The sequence below is a fragment of the Podarcis vaucheri genome (assembly GCF_965113315.1).
Source record: "Podarcis vaucheri genome assembly, chromosome: 3".
Classification (NCBI taxonomy): domain Eukaryota; kingdom Metazoa; phylum Chordata; class Lepidosauria; order Squamata; family Lacertidae; genus Podarcis; species Podarcis vaucheri.
The window spans coordinates 121,141,793-121,162,268 of NC_138761.1; the positions used below are offsets into that span (position 1 = coordinate 121,141,793).

Sequence of the window (20,476 nt, forward strand, 5' to 3'; positions counted from 1 at the left end):
TCTGTCCTTCCAGGGCTGATTTCCTTCAGAACGGATAGGTTTGATCTTCTTGCAGTCCATGGGACTCTCAAGAGTCTCCTCCAGCACCAGAATTCAAAAGCACCAATTCTTCGGCGATCAGCCTTCTTTATGGTCCAGGCCTGCTTAGGGAAGCTTTTAATGTTTGCTGTATTTTAATACTGGCTTGGAAGCCGCCCAGAGTGGCTGGGGAAGCCCAGCCAGATGGGCGAGGTATAAATAATAGGTTATTATTGTTGTTACAGCTACATCAGTGCTATATTTCTAGAAAAAAGAGGTTCCAGAGCTCATCACGAACACCTCCCCCCTTCTTTTTAGAATGGCAAAGGCGCCCCCCTGAGAGGGGCCGGAACTGAGTTGCTGGGAGTTCTGGCGGACAAAAATCAGAAATAAATCCGCTATGTCACCGCCCCCCCCGCTTGGTCCCCCCAGCAGCCCCTTAGGAAGGCCCTCTTTCCAAGCTGCCTCCCCCGAGAAAGGCACAAATACAAGATGGGTGATACCTTGCTTGAGAGCAGTACATGTCAAAAGGATCTAGGAGTCTTGGTTGACCACCAACTTGACATGAGCCAACAGTGTGACGCGGCAGCTAAAAAAGCCAATGCAATTCTGGGCTGCATCAATAGGAGTATAGCATCTAGATCAAGGGAAGTAATAGTGCCACTGTATTCTGCTCTGGTCAGACCTCACCTGGAGTACTGTGTCCAGTTCTGGGCACCACAGTTCAAGAAGGACACTGACAAACTGGAACGTGTCCAGAGGAGGGCAACCAAAATGGTCAAAGGCCTGGAAACGATGCCTTATGAGGAACGGCTAAGGGAGCTGGGCATGTTTAGCCTGGAGAAGAGGAGGTTAAGGGGTGATATGATAGCCATGTTCAAATATATAAAAGGATGTCACATAGAGGAGGGAGAAAGGTTGTTTTCTGCTGCTCCAGAGAAGTGGACACGGAGCAATGGATCCAAACTACAAGAAAGAAGATTCCACCTAAACATTCGGAAGAACTTCCTGACAGTAAGAGCTGTTCGACAGTGGAATTTGCTGCCAAGGAGTGTGGTGGAGTCTCCTACTTTGGAGGTCTTTAAGCAGAGGCTTGACAACCATAGGTCAGGAGTGCTCTGATGGTGTTTCCTGCTTGGCAGGGGGTTGGACTCGATGGCCCTTGTGGTCTCTTCCAACTCTAGGATTCTATGAAAGGCCACGGCTTGCCTTCCCTTCGTCTCGCTCGCCCATTCGGGGACGGGCGTGCGTAAAACGCAGCCTTTCCCCCGCGCGCAGCCCAGCCGGAGACCCGCGGGACCCCCTTGGCTCGGAGGGGTCGAGCTGCGCAGGCCCGGCCTCCGCGTCTCCCAGCGAAGGAGCGCGGTCGGCGGCCAGGCTCCGCGGCTCCGCCTCTCCCAAGCCCGGCCGGCCGAGCAGGAGGGCGGGCGGGACTCCGGAGGCGCCTCCCCGGCTTCTGCGTCAGAGCGCTGCGCGCCAGCGGAGGCCCGCCGTCTCCACGCCGCAGGTAGGAAGAAGCGCCGCTGGGCGAGGAGCGGGGCCCCCGGCTCGCGAGGAAGCAGGCAGGCGGGCAGGCGGGCGCTGGCCTCCCGTTTAGCCCGGTGTCGGTGGAGGGACTGCATTCCCCGCAGGACCCGCAGCGCCAAAGCGGGTGGCCTCGGGGGTCCCTGGGCCCAGAGCTGGTTGCGCCTTTCCGGGGAGGGGGGGAGATCTGCTGGATCCGGCCGCGACAGGATCGCCCAGGGGCCTCTTCTGGAAAGTGCCCCCAACACCCCCCCCCAAAAAAAAAGGAAAGGAAAAGCTCTCCGCAGTTCTCATTTACTTACTTATTCTGTATACCGCCGCCCTTCATCCCTAGATCCCAGGGCGGATCACAGCATTAAAATCACCAAATGCATATTAAAAACAAGAACAGGAGGAAAGCAAATCAGTATCCCCCTTCTCCCCACTCCCTTCCACAAACACGTTTATGTTAAAAATGTGTTTCTGGGAGGGGGTGGGTTCGTTTTGTTTCCATTATGTATTTTGTGTTTAGAGTGGATCCACACTAAGCATTTGTTAAAACATGTGCAGCACATGTTTAATGCACATGACTTCCCCCTGCTGCCAAAGAACCCTGGGAATTGTAGTTTCCATCCCAGAGAGGCTACGGTTCCCAGAATTCTTTTCTGAGGGGAGAGGGAGGAGCCACGCGCTTCAAATTGCGGGGTGTGTGTTTGAATGTGCTTTAAATGCACGGTGTGCATGCGGACCTGGGCAATTCATTTGGCTATTGTAGTTAATGAAGCACTTTTTCCTTTGAGTTGCATCTGCTGGGTTTGCAGGAGCAGAAAGAGTTTCTGCTTGTGTAAGGCATGCTGCCTGGTTTTTGTCAAGAAACACCAACCTTTGCTGCTGCTGCCTCCGTTTCCACCCAGGGGTGGGGAGAAGCCGGTCTTATGTGACTAAGGCCCAGAAAGATGAAGTAGGGTGGGGGGGTGGAGTCAGTGAAAATAGTGTGCCACCTTTTTGTACAACCCTTCGTGTTTGGGGCCAGATTAGGACACTGGCTGTGGGCACATTTTGGCCTACTTTGATTCCAGTCTGCTCCCACTACATGTGTTGGAAGCAGTGTTAGAAACTGAGATATGAAAGCTAGGAGCTGAATAACACCTTAAAACCTAGGAAATGGGTGCAAGAATGGAATGCCTAGGTGCGCTTTTTAATAACAGGAATACAAACTGAAAATGAATGAACTGCAGCTAAAATATTAAGTTAATTTTTCACATGGCCTAATCCTTCCCTTAGGGACGCAGGTGGCACTGTGGGTTAAACCACAGAGCCTAGGACTTGCTGATCAGAGGGTCAGTGGTTTGAATCCCCGCACCGGGGTGAGCTCCCAACTGCTCCTGCCAACCTAGCAGTTTGAAAGCACGTCAAAGTGCAAGTAGATAAATAGGTACCGCTCCGGCGGGAAGGTAAACGGCGTTTCCATGCGCTGCTCTGGTTCGCCAGAAGCGGCTTACTCATGCTTGCCACATGACCCGGAAGCTGTATGCCGGCTCCCTCGGCCAGTAAAGCGAGATGAGCGCCGCAACCCCAGAGTCGGTCACGACTGGACCTAATGGTCAAGGGTCCCTTTACCTTTTAGTCCTTCCCCTGCCCACCCCCCTAATATTCTTAAGGGGTCTCTTCTCAACTCTTCAGAGAGCAGCTAGAAGTGGGGAGGCAGAAAAAGTCCTTTCCCTCCACTCTGCAGTTTTAATCTGAAATCTTAGTACTGTGCCCAGAGCTCAGAAACTGCTCACGCTAATGAAATTCCCTGTCGCAAAATGTGCCTAGAACAATGGGAGTTTCGAACACTGGTTTGTAGCTGAGTCCAGGTGGCATTAGCCACAGTACCTTGTAGCTTCTTGACAAAGGCTCAGACAGCCCTTGCACTGGCACAGATGGCAGCTTCAGTGAATTGGAGTTTGGATACGGGCCTGGGATGAATCTGTAGCCCTGCCACCTGTGTGGTGTGAACATCGACCAAGAAAGCAGCTTGCAGCTCAGCCTGGGGTGGGGATGTGACCTCACTATGTTTCAGGCCTCTAATGTGTACACAGCCTGTAGAGCTTGCCATCCTTTGCGATAAGCATCAGAGAGGCCTCCTTGTTAGCCTGCCTTTCTGATAAGTTAGACTGGCAGCCACTAAGGAAGTCCTGTGTTATAAAAGGACCCTATTCTATGGGGGGCTCAATGAATGGCCCCTTCAGTCCAGCATTGAAAGCGGCTTTTAACTGATGGGATTTTATTGGCCATGGCAGTTTCTGTTGCTTGAATTACACCGTGAAATATCGGTGCTTGCTTATATATTGCGTAACGTATTATAAAAGTTTTAAATATATTTTATGTTTTTGATGTTTGCCAGCTTGAGAAAGACTACACAGAAAGGGGTGAGGAGGTATTGACAAATAAAACACCTGCCTAAACTGATTTCAGCAAAATACAGCAAATGAATGGATGAAGGCTTTTCAAGGGAAACCGCCCTCCAACAGCTATAGGTGAAAGTGCATCTGATTCCGGATTATTTTAAGTAAGGTACTGTTTTCTGCACACTTAACCCTACTTCTTAAGTCATCTGTGCTCAGCTCACATACTGTTTTTTGGAGTTCTCAAACTCTTTTCTGAATGCTTGCACCCTAGTATTTTGCATTGTGCTGAGGTGCAAGCGTTTGGGCAGCTGTGACTGCAACGTGTGGACTGTGCGCAGCAGACGAGAGAGAGGATTCATTGAAACAGGGCGGTCTTTATTCCAGATTACTTAATCCAGAATGCTTTGGGTACTGCCGCTCCGCTGCTGGCAGGTACTCCCGAGAAGGTTAGCCACAAGAGAATTGTAACCCAGCCCAGCTGATAAAGGTTCCTTCCTCCTGATTTACATGGTAAAGGAGACCAGGAAAAGGTCCAGAAATGGCCTCCGCTATCGGATCTTTATGCTTCTGCATACTAGTTGCTGGAAGAAGGGAGGGTGCTTTAGAGCTCAGGTCTTGCTTGCAGACTTCCCACAGGCCTCAGTTTGACCACTGTGAGAGCAGAGGCTAGATGGGCCAATGGCTTGGTCCAGTAGGCTCTCCTGATGTTCTTTGTTGTTGTTTAGTCGCTTAGTTGTGTCCGACTCTTTGTGACCCCATGGACCAGAGCACGCCAGGCCCTCCTGTCTTCCACTGCCTCCCGCAGTTTGGTCAAACTCATGTTTGTAGCTTTGAGAACACTGTCCCACCATCTCATCCTCCGTCGTCCCCTTCTCCTTGTGCCCTCCATCTTTCCCAACATCAGGGGCTTTTCCAGGGAGTCTTCTCTTCTCAGGAGGTGGCCAAAGTATTGGAGCCTCAACTTCACGATCTGTCCTTCCAGTGAGGACTCAGGGCTGATTTCCTTCAGAATGGAGAGGTTTGATCTTCTTGCAGTCCATGGGACTCTCAAGAGTCTCCTCCAGCACTATAATTCAAAAGCACCAATTCTTCGGTGATCAGCCTTCTTTATGGTCCAGCTCTCGCTTCCATACATCACAACTGGGAAGACCATAGCTTTAACTATACGGACCTTTGTTGGCAAGGTCCTTATGTTCTTAAGTGGATTCAAATCAGATATGGTGCTTTATGTCTGTTAAACCCCCAGTACAATGGCTATTGTAAGGGAAAGAAGCAGGGAGCAATCCTCAGCTATGCCTGCCTGTCATGATATTCAGGGCTAGAAGTTTCTGAGGGGAAGCATGTTTGGAGGACGACTTTTGTTACTGGGTAAAAGCCTACAGATAAAATTTGAAGTGGTGGTACTACACAGACTTCTAAATACCTGCAGGCACAAGGCCATTATTTTTTTAAAAAAGCAAGTAGAAAGCGAGCCCTTTCAAATTTTGGATATATCTGTTAAAAATGAGGTACAGGTTTGATGTCCTGGAATTATTAGCCTGCTGGAGAATGCTTTCATGGTCATTTTGTCCTTACATCTATTCATATCTCTGTAATAGTTTAAGGCTACAGCTTTGTAAATTAACAGTAATCAAACTCTTCCCACCAACTCTCTGCAACACCAAACTTGGAATATCGCCACAATAAAGTTCACGGTATTTTTTCAAAACCATAAATATATTTCCAAGTGTCCAGAAATGGTACTTTTATCTTCTAGTGTGGCATGAGGTGAAGGAAAAAAACAAGGAGGGGTGTATTTATTTCTGAAGCCTCTCTCCCTCCTTGCCCCAAAATGTGGGACAGCACTCCTGTGTGTAACCTTTTCTCCAATTGGAATGGAAGAGTCTAGGTTAGAGGTTCCCAGAGTTCACAAGCTTCGTCCCGGTGACCCACAGCAAAAATACAATTAAAAATCAGGTGGCGCTGTGGGTAAAACCTCAGCGCTTAGGACTTGCTGATCGTATGGTCGGTGGTTCGAATCCCCGCGGCGGGGTGCGCTCCCGTCGCTCGGTCCCAGTGCCTGCCAACCTAGCAGTTCGAAAGCACCCCCGGGTGCAAGTAGATAAATAGGGACCGCTTACTAGCGGGAAGGTAAACGGCGTTTCCGTGTGCGGCTCTGGCTCGCCAGAGTAGCTTCGTCACGCTGGCCACGTGACCCGGAAGTGTCTGCGGACAGCGCTGGCTCCCGGCCTCTAAAGTGAGATGAGCGCACAACCCTAGAGTCTGTCAAGACTGGCCCATACGGGAAGGGGTACCTTTACCTTTACCATTTAGCACAGCAAAGTGCGCAGCCTGGGAGTCATTTTGGACTCACAGCTGTCCATGGAGGCACAGGTTAAATCCGTGTCCAGGGCAGCTGTGTACCGGCTCCATCTGGTACGTAGGCTGAGACCCTATCTGCCCGCAGACGGCCTCGCCAGAGTGGTGCATGCTTTGGTTATCTCCTGCTTGGACTACTGCAATGTGCTCTATGTGGGGCTACCTTTGAAGGTGACCCGGAAACTACAACTAATCCAGAATGCAGCAGCCAGACTGGTGACTGGGAGCGGCCGCCGAGACCATATAACACTGGTCTGAAAGACCTACATTGGCTCCCAGTACGTTTCCGAGCACAATTCAAAGTGTTGGTGCTGACCTTTAAAGCCCTAAATGGCCTCGGTCCAGTATACCTGAAGGAGCGTCTCCATCTCTATCGTTCAGCCCGGACACTGAGGTCCAGCACCGAGGGCCTTCTGGCGGTTCCCTCACTGCAAGAAGTGAGATTACAGGGAACCAGGCAGAGGGCCTTCTCGGTAGTGGCGCCCTCCCTGTGGAACGCCCTCCCACCAGATGTCAAAGAGAACAACAACTACCAGACTTTTAGAAGACATCTGAAGGCAGCCCTGTTTAGGGAAGCTTTTAATGTTTGATGTATCACAGTGTTTTAATATTCCTTTGGAAGCCGCCCAGAGTGGCTGGGGAAACCCAGCCAGATGGGCGGGGTATAAATAATAAATTATTATTATTATTATTGCTACAACAGCTGAAGACCTTTACCAATTTCAAAGTGGACTGGAGGGGGAGAGATTTGCTGGCCATGAGATTTGCTATTCCTGTCGGTTGCCTGTAAGCAGTACTTCTGGGCAGAAATATAAGGGTCACCCTTTTAAAATCATTCCTGCAGCATCATTCAGTCGTGCCTTCATTTTGCAGGAACTGGCCAATATACATTTGATTCAAGTAGTGTGCTTACCCACAGAATAGCTTCCCTTTTATAGATTCATTGCTTAGTGGCTCTGCAGAATGTTCTATTCCGCCCCCACTTTTTAAAAACCTTTCTGGCCTTCTCTCAGAACTGGGATTATTTGGAAGGAAATTTTTGTTGCTGTTATGTAGAACCGTCGTTCGGTTTTGGCACAAGGCATGGGGCGGAAAGGCAGGCCAGAAACTGATCAAGTTTCTGCTTGTTGTATGTAGGAAGTACCTTTCTTGTATAGTTTGAAGTAATTGTTTTGCAGATTAAGCAAGGGAAATAAACAAGGAGTCCAGGATTGCCTGTAGATATATGGAATCATTCACATTGCTTTATTTCCCCCTTAGCAACTTCTGTTCCATAGCAGTTTGTGTTGATTTTGGCAACCAGCTGTTTTGTTGAAGCAGGCAATAGTCTTATTTATTGAAGATTAAAGCTTGAACACAACTGCTTAAAACTAGGGGTGTTGCCTGGAATCTTAGTCATTACTATGAGTTGCAACCGATTTCTGAACTAAGCTATTAAAACACAAGTTTTAAGCTGCCATCTTAAAAAGGGATCTGATTTCTCTCTCTCTCTCTCTCTCTCTCTCTCTCTCTCTCTCACACACACACACACACACACACACACACACACACACACACAAAAGCTGTGTCACTGACCTGTGGTCAATTTGGGGACACTTCTTTAAATGATCCAAACTTTTTAAGTTAAGTGGACCAATCAGTTGTCCGAACAACTTTTAAACTCTGCCATAGCAGCAGTACATTCTCTGTGGTCATACTCTGGCCTCTGCCAGCTCAGCTTTGTGTGTGTCTTTTTTGAGGTAATAAAAAAGTAGTAGTCTCCCCACCCTCCGAATCAGTGGAGGTGCACAATTTCTCAATGAGAGCTAATGGGGCACTCGTTTATTTTATGAATGTGCTTTCTGGCTGAGTCCATGTGATGGAAATGAAAAAAGTTGCCCACCTTGCAGACATCCATGTTCCTGGCCCACGCCCCTTTTCTTTTGAAAAAAAGCACTATTCAGATGATATCTTTTCAATGTGGTTCCTGAACTCCATTGTCTGGTTCCCACATTGTTATCAGTAGACTATCAAATTATGTATTACACGGGGTATTTTCATGCCAACATCAGCATTCTGGTTCCAGTGGTGAGCAGAGAGCAGCATGAGAAGTAGTCTTAACCCACATCTAAATCTTTAAAATGGGCGGGGAATCTATGGCTCTCCAGATGTTCATCGTCTCCATCTCTTATCATCCGAGACGATGAGCCACGCTGGTTGGGGTTGGTGGGAACTGGAATCCAACAACATCTGGAGGTCCATCTGCTTTAAATGATACCAGTATGATCTAGGTCATAGGTAGGCAAACTAAGGCCTGGGGGCCAGATCCGGCCCAATCGCCTTCTCAATCCGGCCCGCGGACGGTCCGGGAATCAGTGTGTTTTTACATGAGTAGCATGTGTCCTTTTATTTAAAATGCATCTCTGGGTTATTTGTGGGGCCTGGCTGGTGTTTTTACATGAGTAGAATGTGTGCTTTTATTTAAATGCATCTCTGGGTTATTTGTGGGGCATAGGAATTTGTTCATTTATTTATTTTTTTCAAAATATAGTCCGGCCCCCCACAAGGTCTGAGGGACAGTGGACCGGCCCCCTGCTGAAAAAGTTTGCTGACCCTTCTAGGTGCTGCACATTTATTAATTTTACTACATTTATATCTTTCCTTTCTTCTGTCATGGAACCCAAGTTGATGGTGGCTTTCTGTCAGGAGCTCGTCCTACTCTCGAGTAGGACCCTGGCAGAGACACATGCACAACTGGCATGTTCCCTCCCTCCTGGTCGATTGTTCAGGAGCTTCAAAAGCTTTCTTCTGCTCGAACATCACAGCAACCAATGCCAACAGACATCGGCACACTTAGGGATCCGTAGAGTTTGCGCAGCTTGCGTAACAGGCCTCAGCAACTCAGCATTTCGGCTGATCTACTTTATTTACATATAAACACACACGGAGCACTGCAACATGGCTCCCTCTCTCTCTAGCATCAGACAGCAAAGAGGAAAGGACAAAGGACAATAGTCCTACTTCACGGAACACAGTAACACAAACATCCTGTCTCCGTCACTTCCCACTCTGTGGAGTCAAAACATACACTGTCATGTGAAAGACAACAATCCCATGACTGCAATCATGGAGCAGGAATTCTAACACTTTCATGAGGTGCATGAAAGTGGTACCTATGCTATCATGATAATATTTGAAAACCTGTTCAAAATGGAAAAAGTTGCCAACCTTGCAGACTTCAGGTAACTTCTCTTGGTTATCTAGGACTGCCAACCCATAGGTTGACGTAAGTGATTTCTTTAAGAGCTCGCGGACCACTTCATGAGCCTAATGTTTCTGTGTTTATCTACCTGTACTGTAGGTAAACCTGTCCTGGTTCTTGTGTGTAGAGCATAATGTCGGAGAGTGATCTTGCTGGAGAAGAGTACCCAGCAGAGATCCATGATTACCTTTCGGCCTTTGATAAGTCTCTTGGTTTTGTGGATGAGATGTTGAAGACTATGATGTCTGTGTCGAGAAGTGAGCTTCTCCAGAAGGTAAGAAGCAGGTGAAGGCACAGCAGTGTTTGTCTTTTAACTAATCAATGGTGGAAGGGAGGGTCCCACCGGTCTTTCATAATAGGGTGGCTTGTACTTCATCCAGAAACCAAAGTACGTTCTCTGCTTGCCTTATTTCTGGAAGTGGGGTTTTAGAATAAACTCGCCCTAGAATGTAAAATCTAGGTGTTAAACTGCTACCTTACCCATTCCAGCTGTAGGAAGATCAGCTCTAAAAGAATATATGAAGTATCTTTTCTTTCTCACTTTCAACACCCAGAAACAGCACAAGGCACTGCCTGAGGCCTTGGTACATGTATCGATGTACCTTAACATTTAAAATCCAATTTGTAATTTCTTTGGGGCAAAATAAAAACTCGTCCATCAGGGAGTTTCACCCCCGAAGCTTTCCAAACATGAATAAATTATAAACACAACGGTCCTGACAGCTCAGCTCTTTGACAGCATCCATGTTCAATCTTGTAAGCTGCACACTCACGTAACCTGAGTTTCCTGGAAATCCTGTAGGAACGAAATGATAGATTGGGTTTGACAGCCAAAAAAAACCGTTTCTACCTTTTGGTGTACAGCTGCAATATCCCTGCATGCATTGTACACTTAAGTACAGGTGGCAGCGATCCATAGCCACCAGTGGCGTAGGACTCCTTCCTTGCTTGTGAAGAGAAGCAACTCTAAGAGCACCTGGGGCTTTGGTAGTTGGCTGTGAGGAACGTCCAGAGGTTACCTCGTTGGGTCACTGCCAGGATTGACAAGTAGATAATACATGGGAGCAGTGGTGTAGCATAACGGGTCATAGAGCTTCCTTTGGTGGTGATGTTGGTGGAGGAGACTGCTACTTCTGAAGCCCAGACAGCTTGCTGGGAGCTGGGGTGGAGTTATTATTTCCTAGATAAAGGTATAGGGACCCCTGACCATTCATTCCAGAGGGAATTGTGCTTAAAACGAGAGTCCCAGAGTAAATTGAGTGTGAACTGAATGTTCACTGCAATAGCAAACAGACACCTTAATTCAATCTGCTAGGCCAGAGCTTTCCAAACTGTGTGTCGTGACATGTTAAGTGTGTTGGCTGCAGTGTGTAGGTGTGTTGAATGTACACTCCCCATGCTCCTCCCAGGGCTGGAAAGGGTTTCGTTTAACCTCCAGTTTGCTAGTAAAACCAAATTTAAAGGTAAAGGGACCGCTGACCATTATGTCCAGTAGTGACCTACTCTGGGGTTGCAGCACTCATCTTGCTTTATTGGCCAAGGGAGCCGGCGTACAGCTTCCGGGTCATGTGGCCAGCAGGACTAAGCCGCTTCTGGCGAACCAGAGCAGCGCATGGAAACGCCGCTTACCTTCCTGCCGGAGTGGTACCTATTTATCTACTTGCACTTGGACGTGTTTTCGAACTGCTAGGTGAGCAGGAGCTGGGACTGAGCAACGGGAGCTCACCCTGTCGCAGGGATTCTGACTTTCTGATCGGCAAGTCCTAGGCTCTGTGGTTTAACCCACAGCACCACCCATGTTATTTCCTACCACAGTCATTAATTTTTTTCCCCCTTCCCATTGACTGCAGCAGATTGAGGAGGATAAAATAGGCCAGTTTTCAGGCTGGCACGGTTTGGGGGTCAGTTTGGGGAGTATTGGGGGAACAAGGACGCTTAGGATCCTGGAATGCCTTGTGTTGTCCTTTGACAATGGATGGTTTCCCCTCCTGTGGAACAGTGATGCTTCTCTTTTGTGGGCTTCTCTTTTTCACCCACGGAAAGATCTGAAATATCCACTCATTTTCCTGGGAGTATACGCAAGCTCCCCAAATTACAAACTGTCAAGCCCTGTTAGAATCGGATCAGTTGGCTTTTGGGAAGCTGCCCCTCCACCTGCAATTCAGGGACAATAATACTAGCCTACCTTACAGAGGTATTGTAAATATTCCTGCAAATTATGTGAAGCATGTGCAAAAATGTGAATCGTTTTAAATGTTCAGAATGGATACATAGATGCTGAGTTGTGTTATTAGCTTATTTCAGCATACAGTGGACACTCAGCTTGCGAACATAATCCGTGCGGGAGACACGTTCGCAACCCGCAGTGCTGTGTCTGCGCACGCACGGGTTGCGATTTAGCGCTTCTGCGCATGTGCAACCGCCGAAACCCAGAAGTAACCCATTCCAGTGCTTCCGGGTTCAGCGTGGTGTGCAACCCGAAAACGCGCAACCTGAAGCATCTGTAACCTGAGGCATGACTGTACTTTGTGGATTTCCTGACATTTTGTTGGGTTGGGTAGGTAATAGGTAATACTTTAATGGGACAGTTTTATTAGGTGTCTGAAAGTCAAGCCCCCAAATGCGGATCATGCCTACATAAATATTACTTTCTATTCTTTAGAAATTTGTTTACTTGAAATTATTGGGTAGGATTCCATGAACAATTTGATTTTTATTTTTTTTTATGAACTTTGAATTCTGCGAAGTACTGTTAGATTCCTGATTGTGGGGAGTGTGGCATTGACGCTATACTGTGATAGTAATTGGTTCCTGTAGCTGGAAGCCTTTTTTGATGTCTCAGTTAGATAATGAAATGCACACGATGACGTTTGTATCTTTTGTGTTTTAGCTGGATCCTCTTGAACAAGCAAAATTAGATTTGGTCTCTGCTTACACGTTGAATTCGATGTTTTGGGGTGAGTGCAGAGTATGAAATTTATGGTGGTAATTTAGGCACTTTAGCATGTAACTGCATATTTAAATATGCAACTCGGCAGCTAAGTATCCATCCTATTTCTAATGATGATTTTACAGCCACTATACTTTTATAAGTGACACTTAAAGAAAAGCTTAATTATTTAAGCCTTCGCCATTTTTGTAATAGCTGATCAATTCCCTTTTCTTGTTCTTTGGTTCCTCTAGCAACCTTTTCGATTCTCCGTGGAGCCTTTGATGCCATTTCACCCAGCTGTTAGGCGTTTTATATTATGACGAATACCACTGAGTTCAGTTTAGCAAAGCAGCTTTACAGTCTTGCAATTGATGTGTGCTTTTGCAATTTAGATGTGTAGTAAGGATTCTATTGCTAAAGTCTCTCACAACAATAATAATATTGATTAATAAAATTCATTTCACAGTATATCTTGCCACACAAGGAATTAATCCAAAGGAGCACCCAGTGAAACAGGAGCTGGTAAGATTCTTATTTAAAATGCAGTGCAAAATCAGATTCTTATTTAAAATACAGTGCAAAATTCCTGGGATAAATGCTTGCACAATGTTAAATCCTCTCTCTCTTTCTCTCTCTCTCTCTCTGTGTGTGTTCATGGATGGATCCTCAATTATAACCTTACTTTATATTTTTATTTTATTCCAAGCGTGTCAGGGTGCTATTCCTAGTTCTTCCTCTACCCCAATTTAACCTCTCAACAACCCTGTGAGGTTGATTAAGAGTCACTGACTGGCCCAAGGCCACCTAGACCAGGCACCCCCAACCTTTGGCCCTCCAGATGTTTTGGACTACAATTCCCATCATCCCCCCACTGGTCTTGTTAACTAGGGATCATGGGAGTTGTAGGCCAAAACATCAGGAGGGCCAAAGATTGGGGATGCCTGACCGAGACTTCATGGCTGTTTGCACCTTCATCTCCCGAGTCCTCTTCCAATGCTAACCCAGCCTTTCTCAACCTTGGATCTCCAGGTCTTCTTGAACAACAAATCCCCTGATCACTGGCCATGCTGGCTAGGAATGATGGGAGTTGTAGTCCAGACATTTAGGGACCAAGGCTGAGAGAGCCTATGTCCCCCCCCCTTTAAAAAATACTTTATTTTTCAATTTTCAAAATAACTGCATTTTTTCTTTTGTATGTACATATCCAATCCAAATTTGCATTAAATGACTCCCCCATCCACCCCTCTGGTTTCCATTCCCCCCCTTTAATTCTCCTTGCATATAATTATATCTCTCCAATTAATTATAACTTCTTTTTTCCTCCTAATTCTATTATTAGTTCACAAATGTTACATCAAACCTGTTAACGTTTTAACATTTTTACAGTATACTTTAAAGTAATCTGTAAAATCTTCCCATTCTTGATTGAGTTTTTCCTCATCTTGGTGTCTGATCTTCACGGTAGGTTTAGCCATTTCGGCATAGTCTATCATCTTAGTCTTCCATTCTTGGGAAATTCTCTTTTTTCGAGTTCTGGGCAAGTAACATTCTAGCTGCTGTAGTCACATACATAAACAGTCTCTTTTGTTTCTTTGCACTTCTTATAACTCCTAGTAAAAAAACCTCTGTTTTTTAACAAATGTATTCTTAAACATTTTTGAAATTTTATTGTATACCATTTCCCAGAAGCCCTTTACTTGCAGATGATGAATGAACTTTATTACGGTCACAGACCAGGATAAAAACAACAACATATAAACAAAATAGCAGTTAGGATTTTTCTTTAACCGATAATTGTTAGAGCAACTAAGGACAAAGAAACAAGCATAGGATAAAACATCTGAATAAAATACAAGATTAAACACGGATAATGGATGGATAAAAACTGATAATTAAAACAGATAAGAACTAAAAACAAATAAAAACACGCAGTTAAAACAACTATAAGAGGCTGCAGAGTAGAAGCCTCTGAAATAGAGGACACTCACAACATTAGAAACTGATGTGCAAATATGATTAAAGCAGACAATTAAAACAATGTACAACAATAAATTTAGAAACAATGTACAACAATGAACTATCCCAGGGAGTTGACTCAGAGTCACTCATGGAACCGAGTTTGGGGATTTTCATGTCGGACTATTTTGAGTTGGGCGATGGTCTGCGCCTACAGATTTGTGCACAGAATCTGGCGACCATTCAGGTCATCTTCCTTTACTTTTCTTACAACGTCCACCACATATGAAAAACTGTACCTTCTTTCTCCTTGCATTTCCAGCATAAATTAGAAGAATTTTTATACATCTTAGCGAGCCTTACTGGAGTCAAATACCACCGGTACATCTGAGAGAGCCTATGTTAACCACTTTTCCACACTTGCTTCAAATACAAAGCTTTTGCCTCCATGCGTTGGTGTACTGCCTCCAGTGAAAATTTGCTGAAGCAAAGCCACCATTGAGTACGACCACTTGTTCATATGTTTTGCTCACCTTCCTAAGCTAGGAAGGAATTCCCAGGAGGTGAGCGTTTCTTTGAAACAGCCCTTGTCTGTCTCTGCAAGCAGAAGTTTCAGTCTCGGTGAAATTCCAAAAGGGCTACAAGTTAAAAGTCAGACAATCCTTTCTGATGCCTCTCCCTACTGAGAGTCGAATTTTGTGCCAGCCACCTTTTCACTTGCGGAATGGAAAAAATGTTGCACATCTAATAATTATTTATAACTTCCAGTGCAGTGTGTTTTCCTATAAATACTTGGACTTGTGTTAATCTCTGAGGCTACCTTTCCTTACTCCTGTATGACTTTAAAAGTATCATATGGTTGATTTACTAGCAAAAACGGGAAAAGATTCTCCCTCCCCTTTTCCAATCCCTCCATTAATTCATTTTCTCAGCAGTAAAGAATCCAGTTCGGCAACAAAGCTAAAAGCTTTTTTGGCACCAGTTGTATGTATACTGTCCAGTAATTCTACATTAGTGACATATTTACTGCCTACAATAAATCTTTTCGGTTTGTCTTTATATTCCATTTAGATGCATGAGTACAGTATATGAGGCTGGATACCTTGGAAATTCTGCTGACTTCAAGAATCAAATCAAATGATTTAGCTTGAAGAACAGAAAAACTGCAGATCAAATCTATCAGAATAGTTGTGACATATACATTGTATTATTCTATATACACACACACATTGTTGCTAAAACAATGAACAGTGCGTAACCATAAAAGCAGATGGTTGGCAGAACTAATTGCAGAATAAAAGTTACTATTGCGTAGAGAACTATAGCTTCATGCCCATACATAACGTGTGGCTAGATTTGCGGCGCATTCTTTTAGAAAGAAGATTTGCATTTGTTCCAAGATCTTATCTGAACCAAATTGCCATTCAATTTTTCTTACCTCTTCCCACAGCTATGTCAGTATAGCCTATAGAAAATATATTTAGTGCTGAAAATCTCAAGCGATGTGTGAATTGTTCGTTTTGCTGAAAGCTTGAACTCCCTGAGAGGAAAGGGATTATTTTTCAATTCTTCTAGTTCCTTGCAAACATTGTATAATGAAGTGGGGGTGGGGGGAAGGAGAGAGAGGTGGATGGTATTTCTTTCTGAAGGATGACGTGATGTCCTTATCTTGCATATGGATGCTCAATCAGTAGTCGCTGCTCTCTTGCTGTATGTCTGGCACTTAGGACCAAAGGGAACATACATGATCGGTTCAGTGGAACTTTTCAATCAGGTTGTGAGAATCCATTACATGTGTCATTGAATGTAAATCTCTTCATCAGCTCCTTTTACCTACGTTGACATATAGGCTTGTTGGAGCACTCCTGAGGCCACCACACAACATGTTATGATGGTCTTGAGAAAACAAGGTCACTATCTAATCAAACGTTTGTTGTAATGGGATTAAAGGGAACTCCGTATACTCGTAATTTTGGAAATCTTAATCATAGAATCATAGAATTGGAAGAGACCACAAGGGCCATCGAGTCCAACCCCCTGCCAAGCAGGAAACACCATCAGAGCACTCCTGACATATGGTTGTCAAGCCTCTGCTTAAAGACCTCCAAAGTAGGAGACTCCACCACACTCCTTGGCAGCAAATTCCACTGTCAAACAGCTCTTACTGTCAGGAAGTTCTTCCTCATGTTTAGGTGGAATCTTCTTTCTTGTAGTTTGGATCCATTGCTCCGTGTCCGCTTCTCTGGAGCAGCAGAAAACAGCCTTTATCCCTCCTCTATGTGACATCCTTTTATATATTTGAACATGGCTGTCATATCACCCCTTAACCTCCTCTTCTCCAGGCTAAACATGCCCAGCTCCCTTAGCCGTTCCTCATAAGGCATCGTTTCCAGGCCTTTGACCATTTTGGTTGCCCTCCTCTGGGATCGGTGCCAGCCCAGGACATTCTGCTGCCTGAAGCAGAGACAAAATGGCAGCCACACCATCAGAACCCCTACGAGAGCCAGCATTTCCTGGATCATTGGCACCAGTTCCTGCCTTTTTCTATGGTGACACCATGAGGTGAAGAGGCCACATAATTTATATTGTACACCCCATCTATGTAGAATCCTTTTCTTCCTTGAACCACTGCTATCTGACATGACATTTTATCTAAATGAAACAACTGTGCTGAGTGGATGCTTTGGAATTTACACAACTACCCTTCCAGGTGATTCAAAAGAATCTGATAGTGTCTTCTACTAGTAGTTGTGCACGTAGAACTGCAGGTTTAAATAGGCTGGATAATCTGCAAGAAAGTTAAAGGTGCTTATGGGGCATGGGGTTTTTTGGGAGAGGCTATTTTGGTTCCGCTTTTAGTGTAATGGGGAATGAAAAGAAGATTATAGGTCCCCCTTTCCCTCTAAGAGTTATGTTTAAAGCAGTTTAGGGCTTTGTAGGTCAGTAGCAAAGTATAAAGTCAGATAGCCAGTGCAATTCTTCTAGAAGTGGTGTCATGTGCTTATGGTACATCCCTCTACTCAGCCACCCAGTCAGACCACACCGACCCACAGCACGCAGTTAGCTCAAGACCGTTGCCCGTGGCGCCTGATGGTCATGGTCAGGCCTCCAGAGCTTCAATGGATCCCACCAAAAAGGACTAGGTGGTTCCTTAGATACCCCTTCTGGACCTGTTACAACCATGGTGTCCCAACTTGTCATGGTGGCAAAGTATTTTATCCACTAGGTCCCTAGAGACATGTCCCAGCAGGCTTTTGAGGGCTCCAGTACTTTGTTCACTTAGATATAAATAAACTTTGCACCACTTGGAATAGCTCTGCTGGCTGGCTTTTTGAGATGCAATTGAGGCAACCCACAATCCTGTCTTGCCTTCCCCACTACTGTAAATAATGGACAATTATGCATTCTTAATGCACATTGGGGCCAAACTTACTTCTCTGCTTTCCTTTGGACCACATCAGTGAGGCTGAGGCGTGCGTGTCTTGTCGTCAGGCCAGTTGGTCCAGGTTTATGCGCTCCCTTGCTTAGCCATTGCTCCATGGCCCTTTTCAGTGCAGGGCCGCCTTAGCTGTGGCCCCCCAGATATTGCTAAATTACAAGCCCCATCATCCTTGATCATTGGTCCTGCTGGTTGGGGCTGATGGGAGCTGTAGTCCTTGAGGAGTCTGGAAGGAGCAGCTTCTCCATTCCTGAGCTAAGCTAGCGACACTTAACAAAAGGGTCTCAGACATGAATTTTGCATTTAGCCCTTGAGAATTAGATTTTCGTCTTGGAGGAGAGTCCCCATTGTGAGTTAGTTTTCGGCGAAGTTGAATTCTGGAAAGTGCAAGCAAATCGTAGTTTGAGGTGGGTCTTTTGTTTACCGTTTTGCTTAACAACCCCTACACTTTTTTGATAGGAATTATGATCTTTCCATGTCTTCCAGGAGAGGATAAGAACCTACATGAACAGAGTCAAAGAGATAACGGACAAGAAAAAAGCTGCCAGGCTGGATAAAGGAGCCGCTTCGAGATTTCTGCGGAGTGCCCTCTATGAACCCAAACCTCAGAACAAGTCTGCAAAGAGAACTCCCGTTCCAGCCAAAAAGAAGAAAACACACTAGGATTTCCCTGTTTTCATTGGTATAGGCGGAATGAATATTTTAATTGAATGTGTCATGTTTCATATGCAGTAAAAATACGTTTTGGTGAAATAAATTTATAACAAAAAACCACTTGAGATTTGTAACCCTGCCTCAGATCCTGTTGTTTATTTTGACTTTTGATAGAGAAGCTGAAATTGACTAATTAGGTTCTTCCAACCCACCTACTTTTTACAAAGTAGAACTTATAGCTAATTTGCCTTTTGATCTGGGAAACACGACAAGGTATCCATATGCTAGGCAGCTGAAGAGCAACTACTGCAGAACAGATAGTTTGCAGATTGCACCGTCCGTGATCAAATGTATCTGCTTGTCTGCATCTGACCCTTGTGTGCAGTTCTTTCGTGCTAAACCAGCTTAGCTGCTGCCGCCGCGGTTTATCAAGTATCCTCTTGAATGAATCTGCTGTTAATAAGAATTGTTTCCTTCCGTTCTAGTTCTGCTGGTGCTCTAGTTCAGGAATGACGGAGCCTCCAGAAGTGGCTGCACTTCTGTACAGCTCCCACCAGCCTCTCTGCCCAATGGCCATACTGGCTGGAGCAGATGGAAGTTGGCAGTCCAATATCATCTGAAGGGACACAGGTTCTTCATCCCTGTTCTAGCTCAACTGGTTAATGTTTTAGTTGGTGTTCTTGCTGGAGTGCCTCCCCCCACCCACCCTTCAGTTGGGATACTGCCAGGGAGATAAAGTCCATCATGGCCCCAAGCCGTTTGCCGGACGATCCATCGATCTCTGGTAGGCACGCAGTATCATCGATTAGCGACATGAGTTTCTAGAAAATAGCCCAACATCTAGAGCTCATGCACACTCTGTCAGCAGATAATGCACAGCCAAAAGTTGCACTCAGGAAAGCATTATTTACAAGCTTTATTCAGCGTTGATCAGAACAAAGAAAGACATGACTGCCTGCGCCAGTGTCTCTGACAGAGAGAGAACGAAAGCAATAGCAAACATAAACATCCTGTGAACAGGAAATACGCAGGCTGTGACAAACATCGTGCTCCCTTTTAAGGTGGAACGGAAATATCCTAACACCATTCATGTTGTTGTTGGCATCTATCTTTCTCAAGAGACAATGGAGTGCTCTTCTGGAATCGCAATCAGACCACTGGAGAATCACAGCGCCTGCTGTGGCTGCAGAGACTATAACTCCTTACTGCTGCCTCCCACGTTGTTTTTTCCTGCATTAGCAGCACTGAAATGACCTCTCCTGGGCACAGACCTGAGCAAATGGAGGTCCAGGGCTGCCCAGAAGACAAGACTTCGCTGCTCAGACTGATGTGGTCCAAAGGAAAGCAGAGCAATACGGTTGGTACCAGCTTGGCTGCAGGAGTTGCCAGAAGACACTATCCAACCATCTTGGGGACTTCACTCCAGATTTGTGTAGGGTTTACTCCTAACCCTTTTCATCTCCCGAAGATGTCCTACAAGGCATCCATTAATATATGTGTCAGCTAAACCACTCACAATCAGAACAAACCAGGTCACCCTTGACAGTTCCTTAGAATGTCAACTTCATCTGCTAATCCCCCCCCCCTAGACTTTGAAAGCATTTTAGGATGTGAAAGGGGAAAGGGAGACTTCTTGGTGGGCGCCACTTGTGAATTTCTCTTGATGTCAGTTAAGCTTCCCATAACTAGTTTCAGTATCTACAGGCAGCAATGTATATTTTGTATTACAAAAATCACCATTATAAATCGAAGTAACCCAAGGTCAAATTTATGGGACGCGGGTGGCGCTGTGGGTTAAACCACAGAGCCTAAGGCTTGCTGATCAGAAGGTCGGCGGTTCGAATCCCCGCGACGGGGTGAGCTCCCGTTGCTCAGTCTTCTCCTGCCAACCTAGCAGTTCTAAAGCACGTCAAAGTGCAAGTAGATAAATAGGTATCGCTCTGGCGGGAAGGTAAATGGCGTTTCCGTGCGCTGCTCTGGTT

The 20,476-nt window shown here is 45.6% G+C and overlaps 1 protein-coding gene and 1 long non-coding RNA gene across 3 annotated transcripts in view; one reads left to right on the top strand and one right to left on the bottom strand.

Annotated features, from left to right (window-relative positions):
• Window positions 1-20,476, bottom strand: part of LOC309528848 — a 352,451-nt gene that overhangs the window by 43,390 nt on the left and 288,585 nt on the right. The gene's annotated exons all lie outside the window — the stretch shown is intronic.
• C1D (C1D nuclear receptor corepressor) lies at window positions 1,373-18,628 on the top strand. Its single transcript, XM_082216554.1, has 6 exons — window positions 1,373-1,525; window positions 3,911-4,080; window positions 9,613-9,787; window positions 12,404-12,470; window positions 12,912-12,967; window positions 18,327-18,628. Exons 3-6 carry the CDS (start codon window positions 9,647-9,649, stop codon window positions 18,501-18,503), a joined length of 441 nt encoding a protein of 146 aa, XP_082072680.1. The 5' UTR covers window positions 1,373-1,525; window positions 3,911-4,080; window positions 9,613-9,646; the 3' UTR covers window positions 18,504-18,628.

What these genes read in the sequence shown, in the direction of transcription:
- C1D (XM_082216554.1), top strand. Translation starts at nt 9,647, where the DNA reads ATGTCGGAGAGTGATCTTGCTGGAGAAGAGTACCCAGCAGAGATCCAT. An exon ending in GAAGTGAGCTTCTCCAGAAG is followed by an intron (nt 9,788 to 12,403) that starts GTAAGAAGCAGG and finishes TTTGTGTTTTAG; the next exon opens with CTGGATCCTCTTGAACAAGC. An exon ending in GTTGAATTCGATGTTTTGGG is followed by an intron (nt 12,471 to 12,911) that starts GTGAGTGCAGAG and finishes TTCATTTCACAG; the next exon opens with TATATCTTGCCACACAAGGA.